Raw genomic sequence first — 22240 nt, forward strand, 5'->3', positions numbered from 1 at the left:
AGCCAAAAATATTTTTCCACTGAATTTTGTTACATTGAATTCTTATAAACTGATTTTTTTAGACACTAAATTGAAAAATAAACAGTATTTTAACCAACTGAATTTTTAAACATATACATTTTACTTGCAAATTTGTATGTAATTAAATTGTCATCATAATTCAATGGAAAAAAAAACTATTTTTAAATTGAACTTTCATACAGTAAATTTTTAGATTTTTTTTTACTTGCATTTTTTACACACTGAATAAAAAAAACGACCTGTAAAAACTGAATTTACAAAAAAAAATTTTACACACTGAATTAAAGAAAATGTTTTTTAATAATCTGAATTTTTAAACATAAAAATGTTCCTCACAAATTTGTATTTTAAGTTTTTGTCATAATTTGATGTAAAAAAAACCTTTTTTTTTGCACAGAATTTTCATGCAGTAAATTTTTTGATATTGCATTTTTTAAACATATTTTTTTACACTCTGAATGAAAAAAATGTATTTTAATAACCTGAATTTTTAAACATACAAATTTTCCTCACAAATTTGTATTTTAAGTTTTTGTCATAATTTGATGAAAAAAATGTTTTTTATTGCACAGAATTTTCATACAGTACATTTTTTGATATTATATTTTTCACACAAATTTTTTTACACACTGAATTAAAAAAACGACCTGTAAAAACTGAATTAAAAAAAATTATACACTGAATAAACATTTTTTTTTATTTTAATAAACTGAATTTTTGAACATAAACATTTTCCTCACAAATTTGTATTTAATTAAATCGTCATCATAATTTGATGTAAATTAACAAGAAAAAATGTAAGCAGAATTTTTATACAGTACATTTTTTACATTGCATTTTTTACACAGATTTTTCACACACTTGCAAAAACTGAATTTTCAAACATACAAATTTTGATCACAAATTTGTATTTAATCAAATTATCATCATAATTTAATGTAAAAAATATATATATACATTAATTGTTATAACCTGATTTTTTTTACATAGAATTTTTCACACCACTGAATTAAAAAAACGTTTTTTTTTAATGAACTACATTTTTTAAACATAAAAATGTTGCTACAAATTTGTATTTAATCAATTTGTCGTCATATTTTTAACACTTTTTTTTTACATTGAATTTTTTATACAGTACATTTGTATCAAATGATTGTTTTACATTGCTTTTTTTTTACACAGATTTTTTTACACAGAGTTAAAAAAAAATATTTTCAACAAACTGAATTTTTAATCATACACATTTTGATCACACATTTGTATTTGATCAAATTGTCATCATAAATTGATGTAAAAAAAAAATACATTGAATTTTTATACAAAAACATTTTTTATAAACGTATTTTTTTTACATTAAATTTTTTACACTGAATTTAAAAATCATTTTTTTAAACAAACTGAATTTTTCAGACATACAAATTTTGATCTCAAATTTGTATTTAATGAAATTGTCAACATAATTTGATGTAGAAAAAAAATTTATACATTAATTGTTATAACCTGATTTTTTACATTGAATTTTTTTACACACTGAATTAAAAAACGGTATGTTAATGAACTACATTTTTAAACATAAAAATGTTGCTACAAATTTGTATTTAATCATTTTGTCGTCATATTTTTTAACACTTTTTTTACATTGAATTTTTTATACAGTACATTTGTATCAACTGATTGTGTGAATGTGAGTGTGAATGTTGTTTGTCTATCTGTGTTGTCCCTGCAATGAGGGGGCGACTTGTCCCAGGGTGTAAACCGCCTTCCCGCCCGATTTCTAGCTGAGATAGGCGCCAGCGACCCCCACGACCCCAAAAGGGAATAAGCGGTAGACAATGGATGGATGGATGGATGATTGTTTTACATAGCTTTTTTTTTTTTTACACACTGAGTTAAAAAACATATTTTGACAAACCGAATTTTTAAACATACACATTTTGATCACACATTTGTATTTCATCAAATTGTCATCATAAATTGATGTAAAAAAAAAAATTCAATTGAATTTTTTGTACAATACATTTTTATAAATTTATTTTTTTACATTGAATTTTTTACACGCTGAATTTAAAAATCATTTTTTAAACAAACTGAATTTTTAAACATACATATTGTGCTCACACATTTGTATTTAATAAAATAATCCTCATAATTTGATGTAAAAAAAAAAAAAATAAATAAATAAATCAGTTACACAAATTGTGTCCAAAACAGCTTTCACAATAAATCGACAAATGAAAATGCACACAGCTCTACATATGAGGTGCTAATCCCTGCTCTCTCTGGCGCTCATATGTCCAAACACATGGTCATACATGTCCTCAGGTAGGCTAGCATGACGCATTATTCTAATCAAACCATAGCGTTTTGCATAATATTGCGCCTCACAAATGAGAAGGTTTTGCGTTGCATCCAGTCAGACAAATGTGAGCGTAATTGCCCTCAGCCTCGGGGCCCATTAGCTCCCACATTTTGCATGGATGCATGATGATAAGGACGTACGAGGTGCAGAATGCAAACATCCCCTCCATCATTTCAAAGTGTTGAATTGCTGTTATCCTCACAGTTTACTGCTCCCTATTGTCAAAGCTTGTTAATGTCAAACATCTCTCTTTACAGCGGACTGCAGAGGCCCGCGGGTCCTCAGTGCTCATGCTTGTGCTCGGCTGGCACATGTTTGCAGGCCAACACGTGGGCACGACTGGCAGTGTTGTACAAACCCCGTTTCCATATGAGTTTGGGAAATTCAACCCATATTCAGTTGAATATGCTACAAAGACAACATATTTGATGTTCAAACTCATAAACTTTGTTTTTTTTCCAAAATAATAATTAACTTAGAATTTCATGGCTGCAACACGTGCAAAAGTAGTTGGGAAAGGGCATGTTCACCACTGTGTTTACATCACCTTTTCTTTTAACAACACTCAATAAACGTTTGGGAACTGAGGAAACTAATTGTTGAAGCTTTGAAAGTGGAATTCTTTCCCATTCTTGTTTTATGTAGAGCTTCAGTCCTTCAACAGTCCGGGGTCTTGTTGTCGTATTTTACACTTCATAATACCATCCATCCATCATCTTCCGCTTATCCGAGGTTGGGTCGCGGGGGCAGCAGCCTAAGCAGGGAAACTCAGACTTCCCTCTCCCCAGCCACTTCGTCTAGCTCTTCCCGGGGGATCCCGAGGCGTTCCCAGGCCAGCCGGGAGACATAGTCTTCCCAACGTGTCCTGGGTCTTCCCCGTGGCCTCCTACCGGTTGGACGTGCCCTAAACACCTCCCTAGGGAGGCGTTCGGGTGGCATCCTGACTAGATGCCCGAGCCACCTCATCTGGCTCCTCTCGATGTGAAGGAGCAGCGGCTTTACTTTGAGTTCCTCCCGGATGGCAGAGCTTCAATCCAATCCACTTTATTTATATAGCACATTTAAACCACAATAATGTTTCCAAAGTGCTGCACAGCCATGTTAAAAACAATTGTAAAAAAAAAAAAAAAAAAAAAATATATATATATATATATATATATACATATATATATATATATATATATATATACATACATACATATTATGCTCCACCAATGACTGAATAAAAACAAAAAATAAATAAATATAAAACCAATAAAAACAAGCTTCTCACCCTATCTCTAAGGGAGAGCCCCAAACTCATTTGGGCCGCTTGTACCCGTGATCTTATCCTTTCGGTCATGACCCAAAGCTCATGACCATAGGTGAGGATGGGAACGTAGATCGACCGGTAAATTGAGAGCTTTTCCTTCCGGCTCAGCTCCTTCTTCACCACAACGGATCGGTACAAAGTCCGCATTACTGAAGACGCCGCACCGATCCGCCTGTCGATCTCACCATCCACTCTTCCCTCACTCATGAACAAGACTCCTAGGTACTTGAACTTCATAATGCGCCACACATTTTCCATTGGAGACAGGTCTGGACTGTAGGCGGGCTACAAAAGTACTCACACTCTTTTTTTACGAAGCCACGCTGTTGTAACACTTGTCTTGCTGAAATAAGCAGGGGCGTCCATGATAACCTTGCTTGGATGACAACATATGTTGCTCCAAAACCTGTATGGACTTTTCAGCATTAATGGTGCCTTCCCAGATGTGTAAGTTACCCATGCCTTGGGCACTAATACACCCCCACACCAACACAGATGCTGGCTTTTCAACTTTGCGCCTAAAACAATCCGGATGGTTATTTTCCTCTTCGTTCCGGAAGACACCACGTCCTCTGTTTCCAAATATAACTTGAAATGTGGACTCGTCAGACCACAGAACACCTTTCCACATTGCATCAGTCCATCTAAGGTGAGCTCAGGCCCAGCCAAGCCGGCGGCGTTCCTGGGTGTTGTTGATAAATGGGTTTGGCTTTGCATAGTAGAGTTTTAACTCGTACTTACAGATGTAGCGACCAACTGTAGTTACTGACATGGGCGGCATGGCGTAGTGGGTAGAGCGGCCGTGCCAGAAACCTGAGGGCTGCAGGTTCGCTTCCCACCTATTGACATCAAAGTCGCTGCCGTTGTGTCCTTGGGCAGGACACTTCACCATTTGCCCCCGGTGCCGCTCACACTGGTGAATGAATGATGAATGAATGATTGGTGGTAGTCGGAGGGGCCGTAGGTGCAAACTGGCAGCCACGCTTCCGTCAGTCTACCCCAGGGCAGCTCTGGCTACAGATGTACCTTACCACCACCAGGTGTGAATGAATGATGGGTTCCCACTTCTCTGTGAGCGCTTTGAGTATATAACAATAGAAAAGCGCGATATAAATCTAATCCATTATTATTATTATTATTATTATTACAGTGGTTTTATGAAGTGCCCCTGAGCCCATGTGGTGATATCCTTTACACACTGATGTCGGTTTTTGATGAAGTACCGCCTGAGGGATCAAAAGTCCGTAATATCATCGCTTACGTGCAGGGATTTCTCCAGATTCTCTGAACCTTTTGATGATTTTACGGAGCGTAGATGGTAAAATCCCTAAATTCCTTGCAATAGCACGTTGAGAAATGTTGTTCTAAAACTATTTGCTTACAAAGTGGTGACCCTCGCCCCATCCTTGTTTGTGAATTACTTAGCATTTCATGGAAGCTGCTTTTATACCCAATCATGACACCCACCTGTTCCCAATTAGCCTGCACACCTGTGGGATGTTCCAAATAAGTGTTTGATGAGCATTCCTCAACTTTATCAGTATTTATTGCCACTTTTCCCAACTTCTTTGTCACGTGTTGCTGGCATCAAATTCTAAATTCAATGTTTATCAGTTTGAACATCAAATATGTTGTCTTTGTAGCATATTCAACTGAATATGGGTTGAAAAGGATTTGCAAATCATTGTATTCTGTTTATATTTACATCTAACATTATTTTCCAACTCATATGGAAACGGAGTTTGTATATGTTGTGTGACTTAAGACTTTTTTATTTTTGCAGGGGTAAAGCAGGACAGCATGGACTTCCAGCTGAGCATTGGAGTTCTACTCATGACGCTCCTGAGTCACATGACGTCAGCGCTGGAAGTGCCTCTTGACCGTAAGCATCAACAACATCCGATACAAGTGCTTTTTGAAAAGTAAAGCGCAATAACAATTCACTTGAAGCCGTTATATTCCTGCTCACTGCAAAAACTAACAGCTTTGCGGTATATTCTTTCACTGTGGTTCTGTGTTTTTTCATGGTGGACGATTAAAGCAAAAGTCCTGGAAGGATGTAAGTGTGCACCCACTTCTCGTGTGCTAATGGTGTTTGCCGTGTCTTGACAAAATGCCCGCAGTTGCCGCAGAACTTTATCAGTAATGCTTGTTTTGTTGGACTCCATGACGGAAGTATTGGGTCACATTCTAAGACAGGGGGTGTCAAACTCACTGAGGCTGCCCTCTGAGGGGTCACTTGTCACCAGTGTTGGGTTAGCTACAGTTAGTTACAGTTACTAGTTACTTTATTCCAAAAGTAACTCAGTTACTTACACCAAAATGTAATGTGTTACTGTGAAAAGTAACTACCGTATTTCCTTGAATTGCCGCCGGGGCGCTAATTAATTTAAAACCTCTTCTCCCACTTACCAAAGGCATGTGGTAAATTTAGGCCTGCGCTTATAAATTTGAGTGTGATGTACGGATACCATCAAGAAAATCACATTTAATAAAAAAAAACGTTATTATGGTCTTACCTTTACTTATAACTGGAGTCCACGCGCAGCTCCTTCTGATCGAAAGCATCGATGACTTGTTTATAGAAGTCTTCCTTATCTTTCTTCAGTTTTTAAAAGTCTACATAAAACAAGAATGGAAAAGAATTCCACTTTCAAAGCTTCAACAAGTATGTTCCTCAGTTCCCAAACGTTTATTGGGTGTTGTTAAAGGAAAAGGTGATGTAACACAGTGGTGAACATGCCCTTTCCAACTACTTTTGGCACGTGTTGCAGCCATGAAATTCTAAGTTAATTATTATTTGCAAAAAAAAAAAAAAATTATCAGTTTGAACATCAAATATGTTATCTTTGTAGCATATTCAACTGAATATGGGTTGAAAATGATTTGCAAATCATTGTATTCTGTTTATATTTACATCTAACACAATTTCCCAACTCATATGGAAATTGGGTTTGTATTAGCCGTAGAGGTCAAAGCGTAGAAAAAAATGTCCGAGAAATACAGTATATATTTTCTCACATAAGCAGTAACAAAACCAGCTTTGGTTTTTTACTGTAAAAATACCAGCAGCTCAGAATTTTTACTGTGAAGTTTGAAGTGTTTTTTTAAACAGCACCACTGGTTTTTGGGGGTTTTTTTTTTACGGGAAAATTCATGCAAGCGACTAGGCAGTTTTTTAACAGTAAAATAAATGGAAAAAGTGGTACCAAAGTTGTTTTTTAACCGTAAAAAAAGTGGCAGTTGCCAGAATTTTAACGTAAAATCTATTGTCATTTTCACAGTGTACAATTTGATGGATAATGTGCTTTATAATCATATTTAAGCATTTATTTATTTGAATGTATAGTAATATATTTTGTTGCATTATTAGATAATATTGCATTTTTAAATATATGCAGTATATGTATTTATTCAAAATGGAAAGAACAAATACATCCATCCATCCATCCATTTTCTACCGCTTATTCCCTTTTGGGGTAGCGGGGGGGCGCTGGCGCCTATCTCAGCTACAATCGGGCGGAAGGCGGGGTACACCCTGGACAAGTCGCCACCTCATCGCAGGGCAGAACAAATTAATTTAGTAAGAAAAAAAATCATTTGCAGGCTTTGACGGGGCCACAGAAAATAATGCGGCGAGCCAATTCTGCCCTTGAGTTTGACACATGTTCCAAATATCTCCGCCCCCCCGTGTCCCAGTACTTTTTGTCTCCAGTGTGATGTGTCCTCGCATGCAGCAAAACATGTTAAAACACAACTGCGTGTTTATCGACGGTAACAATGATTTCCCCTGCAGTGCCGCAGCCCCCGACTATAACGCTACAGTCCCCCAAGGGACTACATTTTTGACCCCCGGAGAACATCGTCATCCACTGTGAAGCCAAGGGGAAGCCTCACCCCAGGTAAGAAAATGTGCAAGATGGCAAAAAAAATAAACATTGTTTTTATGACTTGTGTTATGATCGATCGGACTTTAGCCTGAGCGATGGTTGTCAAGGAAACCGATCGACCAAGAAACACACCTGTCAGCCTGAATTAACGACACGGCAGCATGCCTCCTGGAACTCAATTATTGATTAATGCCACTTCCTTCTAACTCAGACCTCAAGGTATTTCAGCGGGTGAAATCTGCGTAGAGCTGAGCGATACGGCCTATTATTAATATCTCGATATTTTTAGGCCATGTCACGATACACGATATACCGTATTTCCTTGAATCGCCGCCGGGGCGCTAATTAATTTAAACGTCTTCTCACTCCGACACTTACCAAAGGCATGCGGTAAATTTAGGCCTGCGCTTATAAATTTGAGTGTGATGTAAGGATACCATCATGAAAAGCACATTTAATAAAAAAAAACTTTATTATGGTCTTACCTTTACTTATAAATGAAGTCCATGCGCAGCTCCTTCTGATCAAAAGCATCGATAACTTGTTTATAGAAGTCTTCCTTATCTTTCTTCAGTTTTAAAAGTCTCTCTGTCTCGATGGAGATCTTCCTTTATTACCTCCTGCTTGGATTGAAAGTCCAGTTTAGAAAACGGTTTTATTTTAGATATGTAATCCTCAATGTTAAAAGTGCAAGCGAGAGGAAATAATAAGCGATCGCTACTCACTCTTGCTGCTGGTTGTCACTTCTTCTGCAGCCGAGTAGTCGCAAGAAGGATCACTAGCGCCCTCTACCACCAGGAGGCGGGAGTCATTTAATGACTCATATTTGACACACGCAGCTACGGTATATTAATAAAACATAGCTGCTTACTGTTCTTTTTAGCATATTCAATAGCTTGGACCTTAAATCCTACTGCATAGCTCTTAATCTTCTTCCCTTTATGCGATTTCAAATGATTGAAATCAGCCTCCCGCATTTTGAAAATGATGACAGGTGAAGTGTCACTCGTGACATGACGAGTTTGACCCAGTGGAAATTCTAGGCATATGCTAATTAATTTGCGAAACGAGTTTGACCCGGCGTTAATTCTAGGCAGGCGCAATCTATATTCATTTATTACCTCCTGCTTCGATTGTAAGTCCAGTTTAGAAAACTGGTTAATTTTAGATATGTAATCCTCCATGTTAAAAGTGCAAGCGAGAGGAAATAATAAGCGATCGCTACTCACTCTTGCTGCTAGTTGTCACTTCTTCTGCAGCCGAGTAGTCGCAAGAAGGATCACTAGCGCCCTCTACCACCAGGAGGCGGGAGTCATTTAATGACTCATATTTGACACACGCAGCTACGGTATATTAATAAAACATAGCTGCTTACTGTTCTTTTTAGCATATTCAATAGCTTGGACCTTAAATCCTACTGCAGGGGTAGGGAACCTATGGCTCTAGAGCCAGATGTGGCTCTTTTGATGACTACATATGGCTCTCAGATAATTATATTTATATAGCGCTTTTCTCTAGTGACTCAAAGCGCTTTACAAAGTGACACCCAATATCTGAGTTACATTTAAACCAGTGTGGGTGGCACTGGGGCAGGTGTGTAAAGTGTCTTGCCCAAGGACACAACGGCAGTGACTAGGATGGCTGAAGCGGGAATCGAACCTGGAACCCTCAGGTTGCTAGCACGGCCACTCAACCAACCGAGCTATGCCGAGTAACCATGTAATACTCTTCCATATCAGTAGGTGGCAGTCGGTAGCTAATTGCTTTGTAAATGTGGGAAACAGCGGGAGGCAAAGTGCAGGTAAAAATGTGTCTAATGCTTAAACCAGGGGTAGGGAACCTATGGCTCTAGAGCCAGATGACTGCATCTGGCTCTCAGATAAATCTCAGCTGACATTGCTTAACACGATAAGTAATGAATAATTCCGCTGGCAATCACAGTTTCAAAAATAACGTTCAAATTATAAAACATTCTCATGCATTTTAATCCAACCATCCGTTTTCTACCTCACCTGTTCAAGATGTCGCATTAATGGTAAGAAGTATTATATGTATTATTGGTTAACTTTTATAATAACAACGTTGTTAAAAAGAATAAGAGACTAATTATACTCTACAAATGTTGGTCATACTTAAAAATGCACAAATTTAGTTGTATTCAGTGTTGAAAAATGTTATATCGCTCTTACGGAATTACATCGTGAAATATTTAGCTTTCATGGCTCTCTCAGCCAAAAAGGTTCCCGACCCCTGTTCTACTGAATAGCTCTTAATCTTCTTCCTTTTATGTGATTTCAAATGATTGAAATCAGCCTCCTCCATTTTGAAAATGATGACAGGTGAAATGTCACTCGTGACGTGACGAGTTTGACCCGGTGGAAATTCCAGGCATGTGCTAATTATTTGGCGGAACGAGTTTGTCGGCGGAAATTCTCGACATGCGCTAATGAAAATATTATTTTGCGAAACGAGTTTGACCCGTCAGTAATTCTAGCCAGACGCATACTATTATAATTCAAGGAAATACGGTATTCCTGTTAATTCCCATGGAAAGTTTCCAACTTTGAATTTTGCAACCCTACCCCAGACACATTTTTTTTGTCTCTCAATGTGTCCCCCCAGTCCATATATTTGCCCAGCTCTGCTCTAACTCTTTTCTTCCTGTTTTTTTTTTTTGGTAGCTTTTCGTGGACAAGAAACGGAACCCATTTCGATGTGGAGAAAGACTCCAAAGTTCTGATGAAGCCCGGCTCAGGGACTCTGGTCATAGACATCAGCGGTGAAAAGGCCGAGGCCTACGAGGGGACCTACCAGTGCACAGCCCACAACGATCACGGCACGGCTGTGTCCAACAACATCGTCATCAGACAGTCCAGTAAGAATGTATTTATATTCTTGTTATACGCTCATTATTAATCAAAACCATCTAATTGCCGAGACATGGAAATGGAGTCGGGATAAATAAGCTCGACTTCTTCTTACTCCTTTTCCCGGACTTGTTTAACGTGATGTTTTTGATGGCCGAAACAAAGAAACCATCACCATTACCATCATGCACAATTCCATCCTCCGAGTGTCCTTTAATGCAGTGATTTTCAACCTTTTTTGAGCCAAGGCACACTTTTTGTATTAAAAAAATCCAGAGGCACACCACCAGCAGAAATCATTAAAAAACGAATCTCAGTTGTCAGGAAAAAGTTGTTGTCGCAATTGTTGGATATGACTTCAATCAATCAATCAATCAATCAATCAATCAATGTTTATTTATATAGCCCTAAATCACAAATGTCTCAAAGGACTGCACAAATCATTACGACTACAACATCCTCGGAAGAACCCACAAAAGGGCAAGGAAAACTCACACCCAGTGGGCAGGGAGAATTCACATCCAGTGGGACGCCAGTGACAATGCTGACTATGAGAAACCTTGGAGAGGACCTCAGATGTGGGCAACCCCCCACCCCCCCCCCCCCCCCCCTCTAGGGGACCGAAAGCAATGGATGTCGAGCGGGTCTAACATGATACTGTGAAAGTTCAATCCATAGTGGCTCCAACACAGCCGCGAGAGTTCAGTTCAAGTGGACCCAAGACAGCAACGAGAGTCCCGTCCACAGGACACCATCTCAAGCGGAGGCGGATCAGCAGCGTAGAGATGTCCCCAACCGATACACAGGCGAGTGGTCCATCCTGGGTCCCGACGAGCGGTCCATCCTGGGTCTCGACTCTGGACAGCCAGTACTTCATCCATGGTCATCGGACCGGACCCCCTCCACAAGGGAGGGGGGGACATAGGAGAAAAAAGAAAAGAAGCGGCAGATCAACTGGTCTAAAAAGGAGGTCTATTTAAAGGCTAGAGTATACAGATTAGTTTTAAGATGAGACTTAAATGCTTCTACTGAGGTAGCATCTCGAACTGTTACCGGGAGGGCATTCCAGAGTACTGGAGCCCGAACGGAAAACGCTCTATAGCCCGCAGACTTTTTTTGGGCTCTAGGAATCACTAATAAGCCGGAGTCTTCAAAGCAGGGGTGTCCAAAGTTCGGCACATTTTAAAAATACGATTGAAAAATGTTTTAAACGTAAAAAGTGATATAACAGCAAAGGGGTGAAATGTAACAAGAAAATGTTGCAATCCATCCATCCATTTTCTACCGCTTATGCCCTTTCGGGGTTGCGGGGGGCGCTGGCGCCTATCTCAGCTACAATCGGGCGGAACACAGATAGACAGACAACATTCACACACTAGGGACCATTTAGTATTGCCAATCAACCTATCCCCAGGTGCATGTCTTTGGAGGTGGGAGGGGCCTATCCCCAGGTGCATGTCTTTGGAGGTGGGAGGGGCCTACCCCCAGGTGCATGTCTTTGGAGGTGGGAGGGGCCTATCCCCAGGTGCATATCTTTGGAGGTGGGAGGAAGCCGGAGTACCCGGAGGGAACCCACGCATTCACGGGGAGAACATGCAAACTCCACACAGAAAGATCCCGAGCCTGGATATGAACCCAGGACTGCAGGAACTTCGTATTGTGAGGCAGACGCACTAACCCCTCTTCCACCGTGAAGCCAAAATGTTGCAATGTTTACTCTAATAACATAAAGCTGCCATGCTTTTAAAAAAAAATAATGAATCAAAATCAATGTCATTATGAATTATTGACCTATTCAAAGCTCCAATTACGTCACGTTAAATTTTCCACTTTGAGATATTTTTTGGGGAAAATGTTGCATATTTTGTGATTGCCATATAAAAGAGTGAGCTGTTTTTTTTTTTTTTTAAAGAAGGGCCTAAAATGAACAAACAAAAAACATAAACAACAATAAAACTTATAATTGACGGATGGATAAGAAGTGGATCTCGGGATTATTGTGTTAAAAGTAAACAGTAAAACAATGTATAATTTATTTTTTAACACTTTAATGAGGAGAACCCTTTTGGATCCCCAATAATTTTAGTGTGAATTGTTTTTAAGTGTCATTGCTCACAAAATAACAATGAATTAAAATCAATAGTGTTATTAGTTATTATATAATCTCAAATATTCCACTTAAAAAAAATATTGGGTGATAATATTGCATATTATGTGTTTTTTTACAACAAAAAACAGGGTTTTCTTTGACAAAAAGAGCATACAACTTAAATCTTTAAAATCATTATATTGACAGATGGACCTAATGTTGATCTGCAGGTATAAAACGTTATTAAAATAAAACAAAATAATACTGAATAAGGAAATATTTTTAATTTTTTTTTTACCAAAACCCGTTGGGGTCCCCGGGATCAAGCCTGAGTGGAGGCCTGAATGTATTTTGATTATACATATATTGTATTGGTTTTTAAAATAAAAAAAAAATCAAAATGGCCCCTGCTTGCTTTGATTTTTCAGTCTGCGGCCCTCAGTGGATAAAGTTTGGACACCCCTGCTTAAAAGCATCACCAAGCATGCATTACTATAGCTCTTGTCTCAAAGTAGGTGTACTGTCACCACCTGTCACATCACACCCGGACTTACTTGGAGTTTTTTAATGTTTTACTATGTATAGTGTTTTTAGTTCTTGTCTTGCGCTCCTATTTTGCTGGCTTTCTCTCTTTGTTTGGTATTTTCCTGTCGCAGATTCATGTCTTCCTTGAAGCGATATTTCCCGCATCGACTTTTGTTTTAGCAATCAAGAATATTTCAGTTGTTTTTATCTTTCTTAGTGTGGACATTGTTGATTGTCATGTTGGGATGTACTTTGTGGACGCCGTCTTTGCTCCACAGTAAGTCTTTGCTGTCGTCCTCCATTCTGTTTTTGTTTACTTTGTAGCCAGTTCAGTTTTAGTTTTGTTTTGCATTGCCTTCCCTAAACTTCAATGCCTTTTCTTAGGGGCACTCACCTTTTGTTTATTTCTGCTTTAAGCATGAGACACCTTTTTACCTGCACACTGCCTCCCGCTGTTTCCGACATCTACAAAGCAATTAGCTACCGGCTGCCACCTACTGATATTGAAGAGTATTACATGGTTACTCTGACTGACACTCAACAACAACACAACATTTGCAAACTATGATTACTGGTTTGCAAAAAATATTTTTAACCCAAATAGGTAAAATTACATAATTTCCCACAGCACACCAGACTGTATCTCAATGCACACTAGTGTGCCGCGGCACAGTGGTTGAAAAACACTACTTTAATGCATTCTGTCTGACGTTGGTGACTCCCAGGGTCCCCCTTGTGGTCGAAGGAAAGAATTGAGGCCATCACCGTGCAGCTGGGGATCTCCCTGGTGCTACAATGCCGACCCCCGGCTGGGCTGCCCCCTCCTGTCATATTTTGGATGGATAACAGTAAGTCAAGCTTTGCTAAAATCCTCTTCTGAAAAAAAATGATTCTCTTTTCAGGTTTTCCCGACAGTCCGTGTTTATGCACGTCGTCAAAATTCAAAAAATGTAATATTTGTCCTTTTAAAGATAAATGAAGTTAGCTCAGCAGCTATAAAGTAAACAATGTTTTTCTTTCATGAAGTCTTCTTTAATACAGGCCTGAGCAAATTAAGGCCCGACATACTTGCCAACCCTCCCGGGAGATTTTCCGGGAGACTCCCGAAATTAAGCGCCTCTCCCGAAAACCTCCCGGGACAAATTTTCTCCCGAAAATCTCCCGAACTTCAGGCGGAGCTGGAGGCCACGCCCCCTCCAGTTCCATGTGAACCTGAGTGAGGACAGCCTGTTTTCACGTCCGCTTTCTTACACTATAAACAGCGTGTCTGCCCAATGACGTTATAACTGTAGAATGATCGAGGGCCAGTTCTTGGTTTCATGCGCTAATTATTTTGGTAAGCGAGTTTGACCCGGCAGTAATTCAAGGCAGGCGCATACTATATACCCTGCGGCAATTCAAGGAAATACAGTATTTCATATATATATATATATATGAAATACTTGACTTCCAGTGAATTATATATATGTATATATATATGTATATATACATATATATATTAGGGATGCACCGATTAATCGGTAACCGAATATATTCGGCCGAATATGGCAAAAAAAGCCACATTCGGCCTTCGGTGGATTGAGCTAAAAACAAGGCCGAATAGTGGCGTGTGACGCAATTTTTTGATGCGGTGACGCAATCAACCAACGTGCGGTGACGCTGGGATATGTTGTGTACCTGTATAAGTGTGTGAGGTTACAAGCACACACTTAATTGAGATTTACTTGAGCCTTCTGTTTACATTATTAGCCTGTTGTGTAGGCTACCTGTATAAGTGTATGAGGTTACAAGCACACACTTAATTGAGATATACTTGAGCCTTCTGTTTACATTATTAGCATATCTACTGTGGCTAAGCAGACTTTTGCCAAAAGGACAATAATTCATTTGTTGTGGGTTTATCCACTTTAATGCACTTTTTTTTTTTTTGGAATGCGTGTTTTGTTTGAAGGCCTATCCATCCATCCATCCATCATCTTCCGCTTATCCGAGGTCGGGTCGCGGGGGCAACAGCCTAAGCAGGGAAACCCAGACTTCCCTTTCCCCAGCCACTTCGTCTAGCTCTTCCCGGGGGATCCCGAGGCGTTCCCAGGCCAGCCGGGAGACATAGTCTTTCCAACGTGTCCTGGGTCTTCCCCGTGGCCTCCTACCAGCTGGACGTGCCCTAAACACATCCCTAGGGAGGCGTTCGGGTGGCATCCTGACCAGATGCCCGAACCACCTCATCTGGCTCCTCTCGATGTGGAGGAGCAGCGGCTTTACGTTGAGCTCCTCCCGGATGGTAGAGCTTCTCACCCTATCTCTAAGGGAGAGCCCCGCCACCCGGCGGAGGAAACTCATTTCGGCCGCTTGTACCCGTGATCTTATCCTTTCGGTCATGACCCAAAGCTCATGACCATAGGTGAGGATGGGAACGTAGATCGACCGGTAAATTGAGAGCTTTGCCTTCCGGCTCAGCTCCTTCTTCACCACAACGGATCGATACAACGTCCGCATTACTGAAGACGCCGCACCGATCCGCCTGTCGATCTCACGATCCACTCTTCCCCCACTCGTGAACAAGACTCCTAGGTACTTGAACTCCTCCACTTGGGGCAGGGTCTCCTCCCCAACCCGGAGATGGCACTCCACCCTTTTCCGGGCGAGAACCATGGACTCGGACTTGGAGGTGCTGATTCTCATTCCGGTCGCTTCACACTCGGCTGCGAACCGATCCAGTGAGAGCTGAAGATCCCGGCCAGATGAAGCCATCAGGACTACATCATCTGCAAAAAGCAGAGACCTAATCCCGTGGCCACCAAACCGGAACCCCTCAACGCCTTGACTGCGCCTAGAAATTCTGTCCATAAAAGTTATGAACAGAATCGGTGACAAAGGACAGCCTTGGCGGAGTCCAACCTTCACTGGAAACGTGTCCGACTTACTGCCAGCAATGCGGACCAAGCTCTGACACTGCTCATACAGGGAGCGGACTGCCACAATAAGACATTCCGATACCCCATACTCTCTGAGTTTGAAGGCCTAATATAAATGAAAAACTGTACTTTTTTTGAAAAGCAAAGGCTACTGGAATATTAAAAAAATGTCAATATTCAATAAAAAAATACTTTCTTTGAAAAACATGTCTAAATATTTATTGTAGGCTATTTATGTACTATAAAAAAAATTGTGAAAAACTGCATTCATTATTCGGTATTCGGTATTCGGCCTTCGGCCAAGCGTTTAAATTTTATTCGGCTTCGGCTTCGGCCACAAATGTTCATTTCGGTGCATCCCTAATATATATATATATATATATATATATATATGAGAAATACTTGAATTTCAGTGTTCATTTATTTACACATTGGGGCGGTTTAGCTCGGTTGGTAGAGTGGCCGTGCCAGCAACTTGAGGGTTGCAGGTTCGATTCCCGCTTCCGCCATCCTATTCACTGCTGTTGTGTCCTTGGGCAAGACACTTTACCCACCTGCTCCCAGTGCCACCCACACTGGTTTGAATGTAACTTAGATATTGGGTTTCACTATGTAAAGCGCTTTGAGTCACTAGAGAAAAAGCGCTATATAAATATAATTCACTTCACTTCACACATATACACACACATAACACTCATCTACTCATTGTTGAGTTAAGGGTTAAATTGTCCATCCTTGTTCAATTCGCTGTCACAATTTTTCTAACCATGCTGAACACCCTCTCTGATGATGAATGGCTGTGTGGCACACACAAAAGTGCTTTCATCAAATGCACTAGAGTCTGGAATCTTCCATCTCTCCCTAGCATGGCCCAAAACTGGTCAATCGTTGCTGCCTGAGGAAGATCTTCACTGCCAAGCACTTGGTAGTCCACTACTTCTTCCCGGAGACTATCCAGCTCCAATCGCAGCTGCGACTTGGAACTTACAAGCGTATTTCTTCATCTTACTCGTCGTCGGCGTCGCCATGGCTGTATCTTCCTTGTTCTTCTGCTTTGTCTCCTTGTTGTGTGCGCAGTTGTGCACTGCACTCTCTAATAGCCGTAGATGTTATTGTCACATATGCATGTACAGTAGATGGCAGTATTTTCCTGTTTAAGAGTGTCACAACGTTGCTGTTTACGGCAGACAAACTGCTTTACGGTAGACGAAAACGTTACTGCTGTTGTTGTGTGTTGTTACCGTGCTGGGAGGACGTTAATGAAAGAAACCATTGAGATTGTTTTATCTAAACGGGGCTAGCAGGTCCATTTTATGTGTCATACTTGATCATTTCGCGATTTTGCCATATTTTTGCTGAAAGGATTTAGTAGAGAACATCGACGATAAAGTTGGCAACTTTTGGTCGCTAATAAAAAAACCTTGCCTGTAGCGGAAGTAGCAGACGATGTGCGCGTGACGTCACGGGTTGTGGAGCTCCTCACATCTGAACATTGTTTACAATCATGGCCACCAGCAGTTAGAGCGTTTCGGACCGAGAAAGCGACAATTTCCCCATTAATTTGAGCGAGGATGAAAGATTTGTGGATGAGGAAAGTGAGAGTGAATCACTAATGAAAAAAAAGAAGAAAAGGCGACGGCTCCAGGCGGCCGCAGTGGGAGAGTTTCAGATGTAATTAGACACATTTACTAGGATAATTCTCGAAAATCCCTTATCTGCTTATTGTGTTAATAGTATTTTAGTGAGATTACAAAGTCATACCTGAAAGTCGGATAGCTGCGGTGAACGCCAGTGTCTTTGAGAGAAGCCGAGGAGCCAAGATCACAGCTACCTTTTTGAGCTGCAGGATGAGGTTACGTAATCCACTCAAGTCTCCGGTAAGAGCCGACTTAATATGACAATTTTCCCATCCAAAAACTTGCTGGTTGACGTAGAGAAACATGTTTGCTTGACCGCTCCGTGTTAAAGCTTCACATCAAACAAAGAAACACCGGCTGCCTTTCGGTTGCTAAAGGCAGCTGCAATACACCGCTTACCACCAACGTCATTCTTCTTTGACGACTCCATTATTAATTGAAAAAATTGCAAAAGATTCAGTAACACAGACGTCCAAAATACTGTGTAATTATGCGATTAAAAGAGACGACTTTTAGCCGTAAGTGGTGCTGGGCTTATATGTCCTCTCCAACCAATAACGTCACATTCCGCGACGTTTTCAACAGGAAACTCCGCGGGAAATTTAAAATTGCAGATTAGTAAACTAAAGCGGCCGTATTGGCATGTGTTGCAATGTTAATATTTCATCATTGATATATAAACTATCAGACTACGTGGTCGCTAGTAGTGGCTTTCAGTAGGCCTTTAATAAATAGTTCAAACTCAAAGTGTTTACAAAGTACAAAGAAGAAGAATCCTGATAAACATTTTTAACCTTCATTGAGAATAAAATAATCTTATTTGTTGATTTATTTAAATCTCGATTTACTTAACTATTTATTCATGAGAACTGTTGTGTTTATTAATATTTATTCAAATTGTGTTACGAATTGAGATCAGGAAGTGAACAAAGTCTTTGTAATTCCTGTGGAAAAGGGGTAGGATTAAATAAGCTTTTCTTTTTTTCCTGCTCCTTTTCAGACATGTTTTAATGAGAAACTGGAACTATGTGAAATATGTGATGTATCATTTTTAGGGATGTACTGAAATGAAAATTTGTGGCCGAAGCCGAAGCCGAATAAAATTCAAACGCTTGGCCGAAGGCCGAATACCGAATAATGAATGCAGTTTTTCACAATTTTTTTCATATTGCATAAATAGCCTAGAATAAATATTTAGACATGTTTTTCAAATAAAGTATTTTTTTATTGAATATCGACATTTTTTTAATATTCCAGTAGCCTTTGCTTTTCAAAAAAAAGCACAAAGTTTTTCATTTATATTAGGCCTTCAAACAAAACAAGTGCATTAAAGTGGATAAACCCACAACAAATGAATTATTGTCCTTTTGGCAAAAGTCTGCTTAGCCACAGTAGATATGCTAATAATGTAAACAGAAGGCTCAAGTAAATATCAATTAAGTGTGTGCTTGTAACCTCATACACTTATACAGGTAGCCTACACAACAGGCTAATAATGTAAACAGAGGCCCCACTAAATCTCAATAAGTGTGTGCTTGTAACCTCCTACACTTATACAGGTACACAACATATCCCAACCTCACCGCGTCACTGCACGTTGGTTGATTGCGTCACCGCATCAAAAAATTGCGTCACACGCCACTAATCGGCCTTGATTTAACTCATTCCACCGAAGGCCGAATGTGGCTTTTTTTGCCATATTCGGCCGAATGTATTCGGTTACCGATTAATCGGTGCATCCCTAAACATTTTGTAATGGTTTGCATGTTTGAAATAACAACTTTTAAATAAAAATACAATGCTCTCCGTCCAAATCAGATTTCCAGAAGCTGCCGCTGGACAAACGGGTGTCCCAGGCCCTGAATGGAGACTTGTACTTCTCCAATGTCCTGGCTGAGGACACCAGGAACGACTACATCTGCTACGCCCGCTTCCCACATACACAAACCATTCAGCAGAAGCAGCCCATCTCTGTCACGGTGCAGGAGAGTAAGTCATTTTCTGTATTTTTACTTCTTTTTTTTTTTTTTAGATACAGCTCTACCTCAATTTATAAGTAATATGAGATACCAGCTATCTCTCAGCAGACCTTAATTTACAAGCATTTTCTCTGCTAGTTGAAGTATTTATTTAACCGGCATAGCTCGGTTGGTAGAGTGGCCGTGCCAGCAACTTGAGGGTTACAGGTTCGATTCCCGCTTCTGACATCCTAGTCACTGCCGTTGTGTCCTTGGGCAAGACACTTTACCCACCTGCTCCCAGTGCCACCCACACTGGTTTAAATGTAACTTAGATATTGGGTTTCACTATGTAAAGCGCTTTGAGTCACTAGAGAAAAGCGCTATATAAATATAATTCACATTTATTTATTTATTTACAGACAATTTTTAAGCCCTATATATGTATAGCTCGGTTGGTAGAGTGGCCATGCCTGCAACTTGAGGGTTGCAGGTTCGATTCCCGCTTCCGCCATCCTAGTCACTGTCGTTGTGTCCTTGGGCAAGACACTTTACCCACCTGCTCCCAGTGCCACCCACACTGGTTTAAATGTAACTTAGATATTGGGTTTTACTATGTAAAGCGCTTTGAGTCACTAGAGAAAAGCGCTACATAAATATAATTCACTTCACTTTATTTCACTATTGTTTCTTTTGTTAATTTCAGAGTTTGTTCTGCAAAATGGTAATCCCTAGAATCAGACAGGTTATGGACTGGGACCCGCATTATAAATATACAAAACCCTAAACCAGTGAAGTTGGCACGTTGTGTAAATTTGAAATAAAAACAGAATACCGTATTTCCTTGAATTGCCGCCGAGACGCTAATTAATTTAAAACCTCTTCTCACTCCGACACTTACCAAAGGCATGCGGTAAATTTAGGCCTGCGCTTATACATTTGAGTGTGATGTAAGGATACCATCATGAAAAGCACATTACATAAAAAAACGTTATTAAGGTCTTACCTTTACTTATAAATGAAGTCCATGCGCAGCTCCTTCTGATTAAAAGCATAGATAACTTGTTTATAGAAGTCTTCCTTATCTTTCTTCAGTTTTAAAAGTCTCTCTGTCTCGATGGAGATCTTCCTTTATTACCTCCTGCTTCGATTGAAAGTCCAGTTTAAAAAACGGTTTTATTTTAGATATGTAATCCTCCATGTTAAAAGTGCAAGCGAGAGGAAAAAATAAAGGATCGCTGCTCATTCTTGCTGCTTGTTGTCACTTCTTCTGCAGCCGAGTAGTCGCAAGAAGGATCACTAGCGCCCTCTACCACCAGGAGGCGGGAGTCATTTAATGACTCATATTTGACACACGCAGCTAAGGTATATTAATAAAACATAGCTGCTTACTGTTGTTTTTAGCATTTTCAATAGCTTGGACCTTAAATCCTACTGAATAGCTCTTAATCTTCTTCCCTTTATGCGATTTCAAATGATTGAAATCAGCCTCCTCCATTTCCTCCATTTTGAAAATGATGACAGGTGAAGTGTCACTCGTGACGTGACGAGTTTGACCCGGCGGAAATTCTAGACATGCGCTAATAAAAATATTATTTTGCGAACCGAGTTTGACCCGGCAGTAATTCTAGGCAGGCGCATACTATATACCCGGCGGCAATTCAAGGACATACGGTACAATGATTTGCAAATCCTTTTCAACCTATATTTAATTGAATAGACTGCATAGACAAGAAACTTAACGTTCGAATTGGTAAACTTTGTTAATTTTCTGCAAATATTAGCTCATTTGGAATTTGATGCCTGCAACATGTTTCAAGAAAGCTGGCACAAGTGGCAAAGAAGACTGAGATAGTTGAGGAATGCTCATTAAACACTTATTTGGAACATCCCACAGGTTAACAGGCTAATTGGGAACAGGTGGGTGCCATGATTGGGTAAAAAAGCAGTTTCCATGAAAAGCGGTACTGCATAAAAAAAAACAACAACATCAGTGTGTAAAGGATATCACCACATCTCTAAGTGAAAGTTAAACTTGACTATGTAAAGCAAAAGCCATGTATCAACAACACCCAGAATAGCCGCCGGCTTTGCTGGGCCAGAGCTGATCTAACTGAAAAGCTTAAAAAAAAGGTCTCCTCAGTTCCCAAACATTTACTGAGTGTTGTTAAAGGGAAAGGCCAGGTAACACAGTAATAAAAATGCCCCTGTGCCAACTTTTTGGCAATTGTCTTGCTGCCATTAACTTAGTGAAGTGAGTTATATTTATATAGCGCTTTTCTCAAGTGACTCAAAGCGCTTTACATAGTGAAACCCAAGATCTAAGTTACATTTAAACCAGTGTGGGTGGCACTGGGAGCAGGTGGGTAAAGTGTCTTGCCCAAGGACACAACGGCAGTAACTAGGATGGCACAAGCGGGAATCGAACCTGCAACCCTCAAGTTGCTGACACGGCCACTCTACCAACCGAGCTAAGCCGCCCCTTCTAAGTTAATGATTTGGAAAAAAAAAAAAATAATAATCGTCTCAGTTCGAACATTAAATATCTTGTCTTTGCAGTCTATTCAATTGAATATAAGTTGAAAAGGATTTGCAAATCATTGTATTGTGTTTTTATTCATGATTTACACAACGTGCCAACTTGACATGTTTTGGGTTTCGTACTTA

General features: G+C 39.8%; 1 protein-coding gene across 9 annotated transcripts in view; it reads left to right on the forward strand.

Annotated features, from left to right (window-relative positions):
* nrcama (neuronal cell adhesion molecule a) overlaps window positions 1-22240 on the forward strand; it is a 144228-nt gene that overhangs the window by 49565 nt on the left and 72423 nt on the right. For 7 of the 9 annotated variants that reach the window (XM_061914269.1, XM_061914274.1, XM_061914268.1 and 4 more), the window contains exons 1-3: window positions 10264-10457; window positions 13789-13911; window positions 19434-19604. In XM_061914269.1, the coding sequence (XP_061770253.1) occupies window positions 10322-10457; window positions 13789-13911; window positions 19434-19604 (430 nt within the window). In that variant the 5' untranslated portion in view covers window positions 10264-10321. Of the gene's footprint in view, window positions 1-5475; window positions 5575-5733; window positions 5752-7488; window positions 7595-10263; window positions 10458-13788; window positions 13912-19433; window positions 19605-22240 lie in introns of those variants that run through there. The other 2 variants (XM_061914272.1, XM_061914273.1) reach the window with 2 other exon arrangements.

This window comes from Nerophis ophidion, linkage group LG10 (assembly GCF_033978795.1).
Source record: "Nerophis ophidion isolate RoL-2023_Sa linkage group LG10, RoL_Noph_v1.0, whole genome shotgun sequence".
NCBI classification, from domain to species: Eukaryota; Metazoa; Chordata; class Actinopteri; order Syngnathiformes; family Syngnathidae; genus Nerophis; species Nerophis ophidion.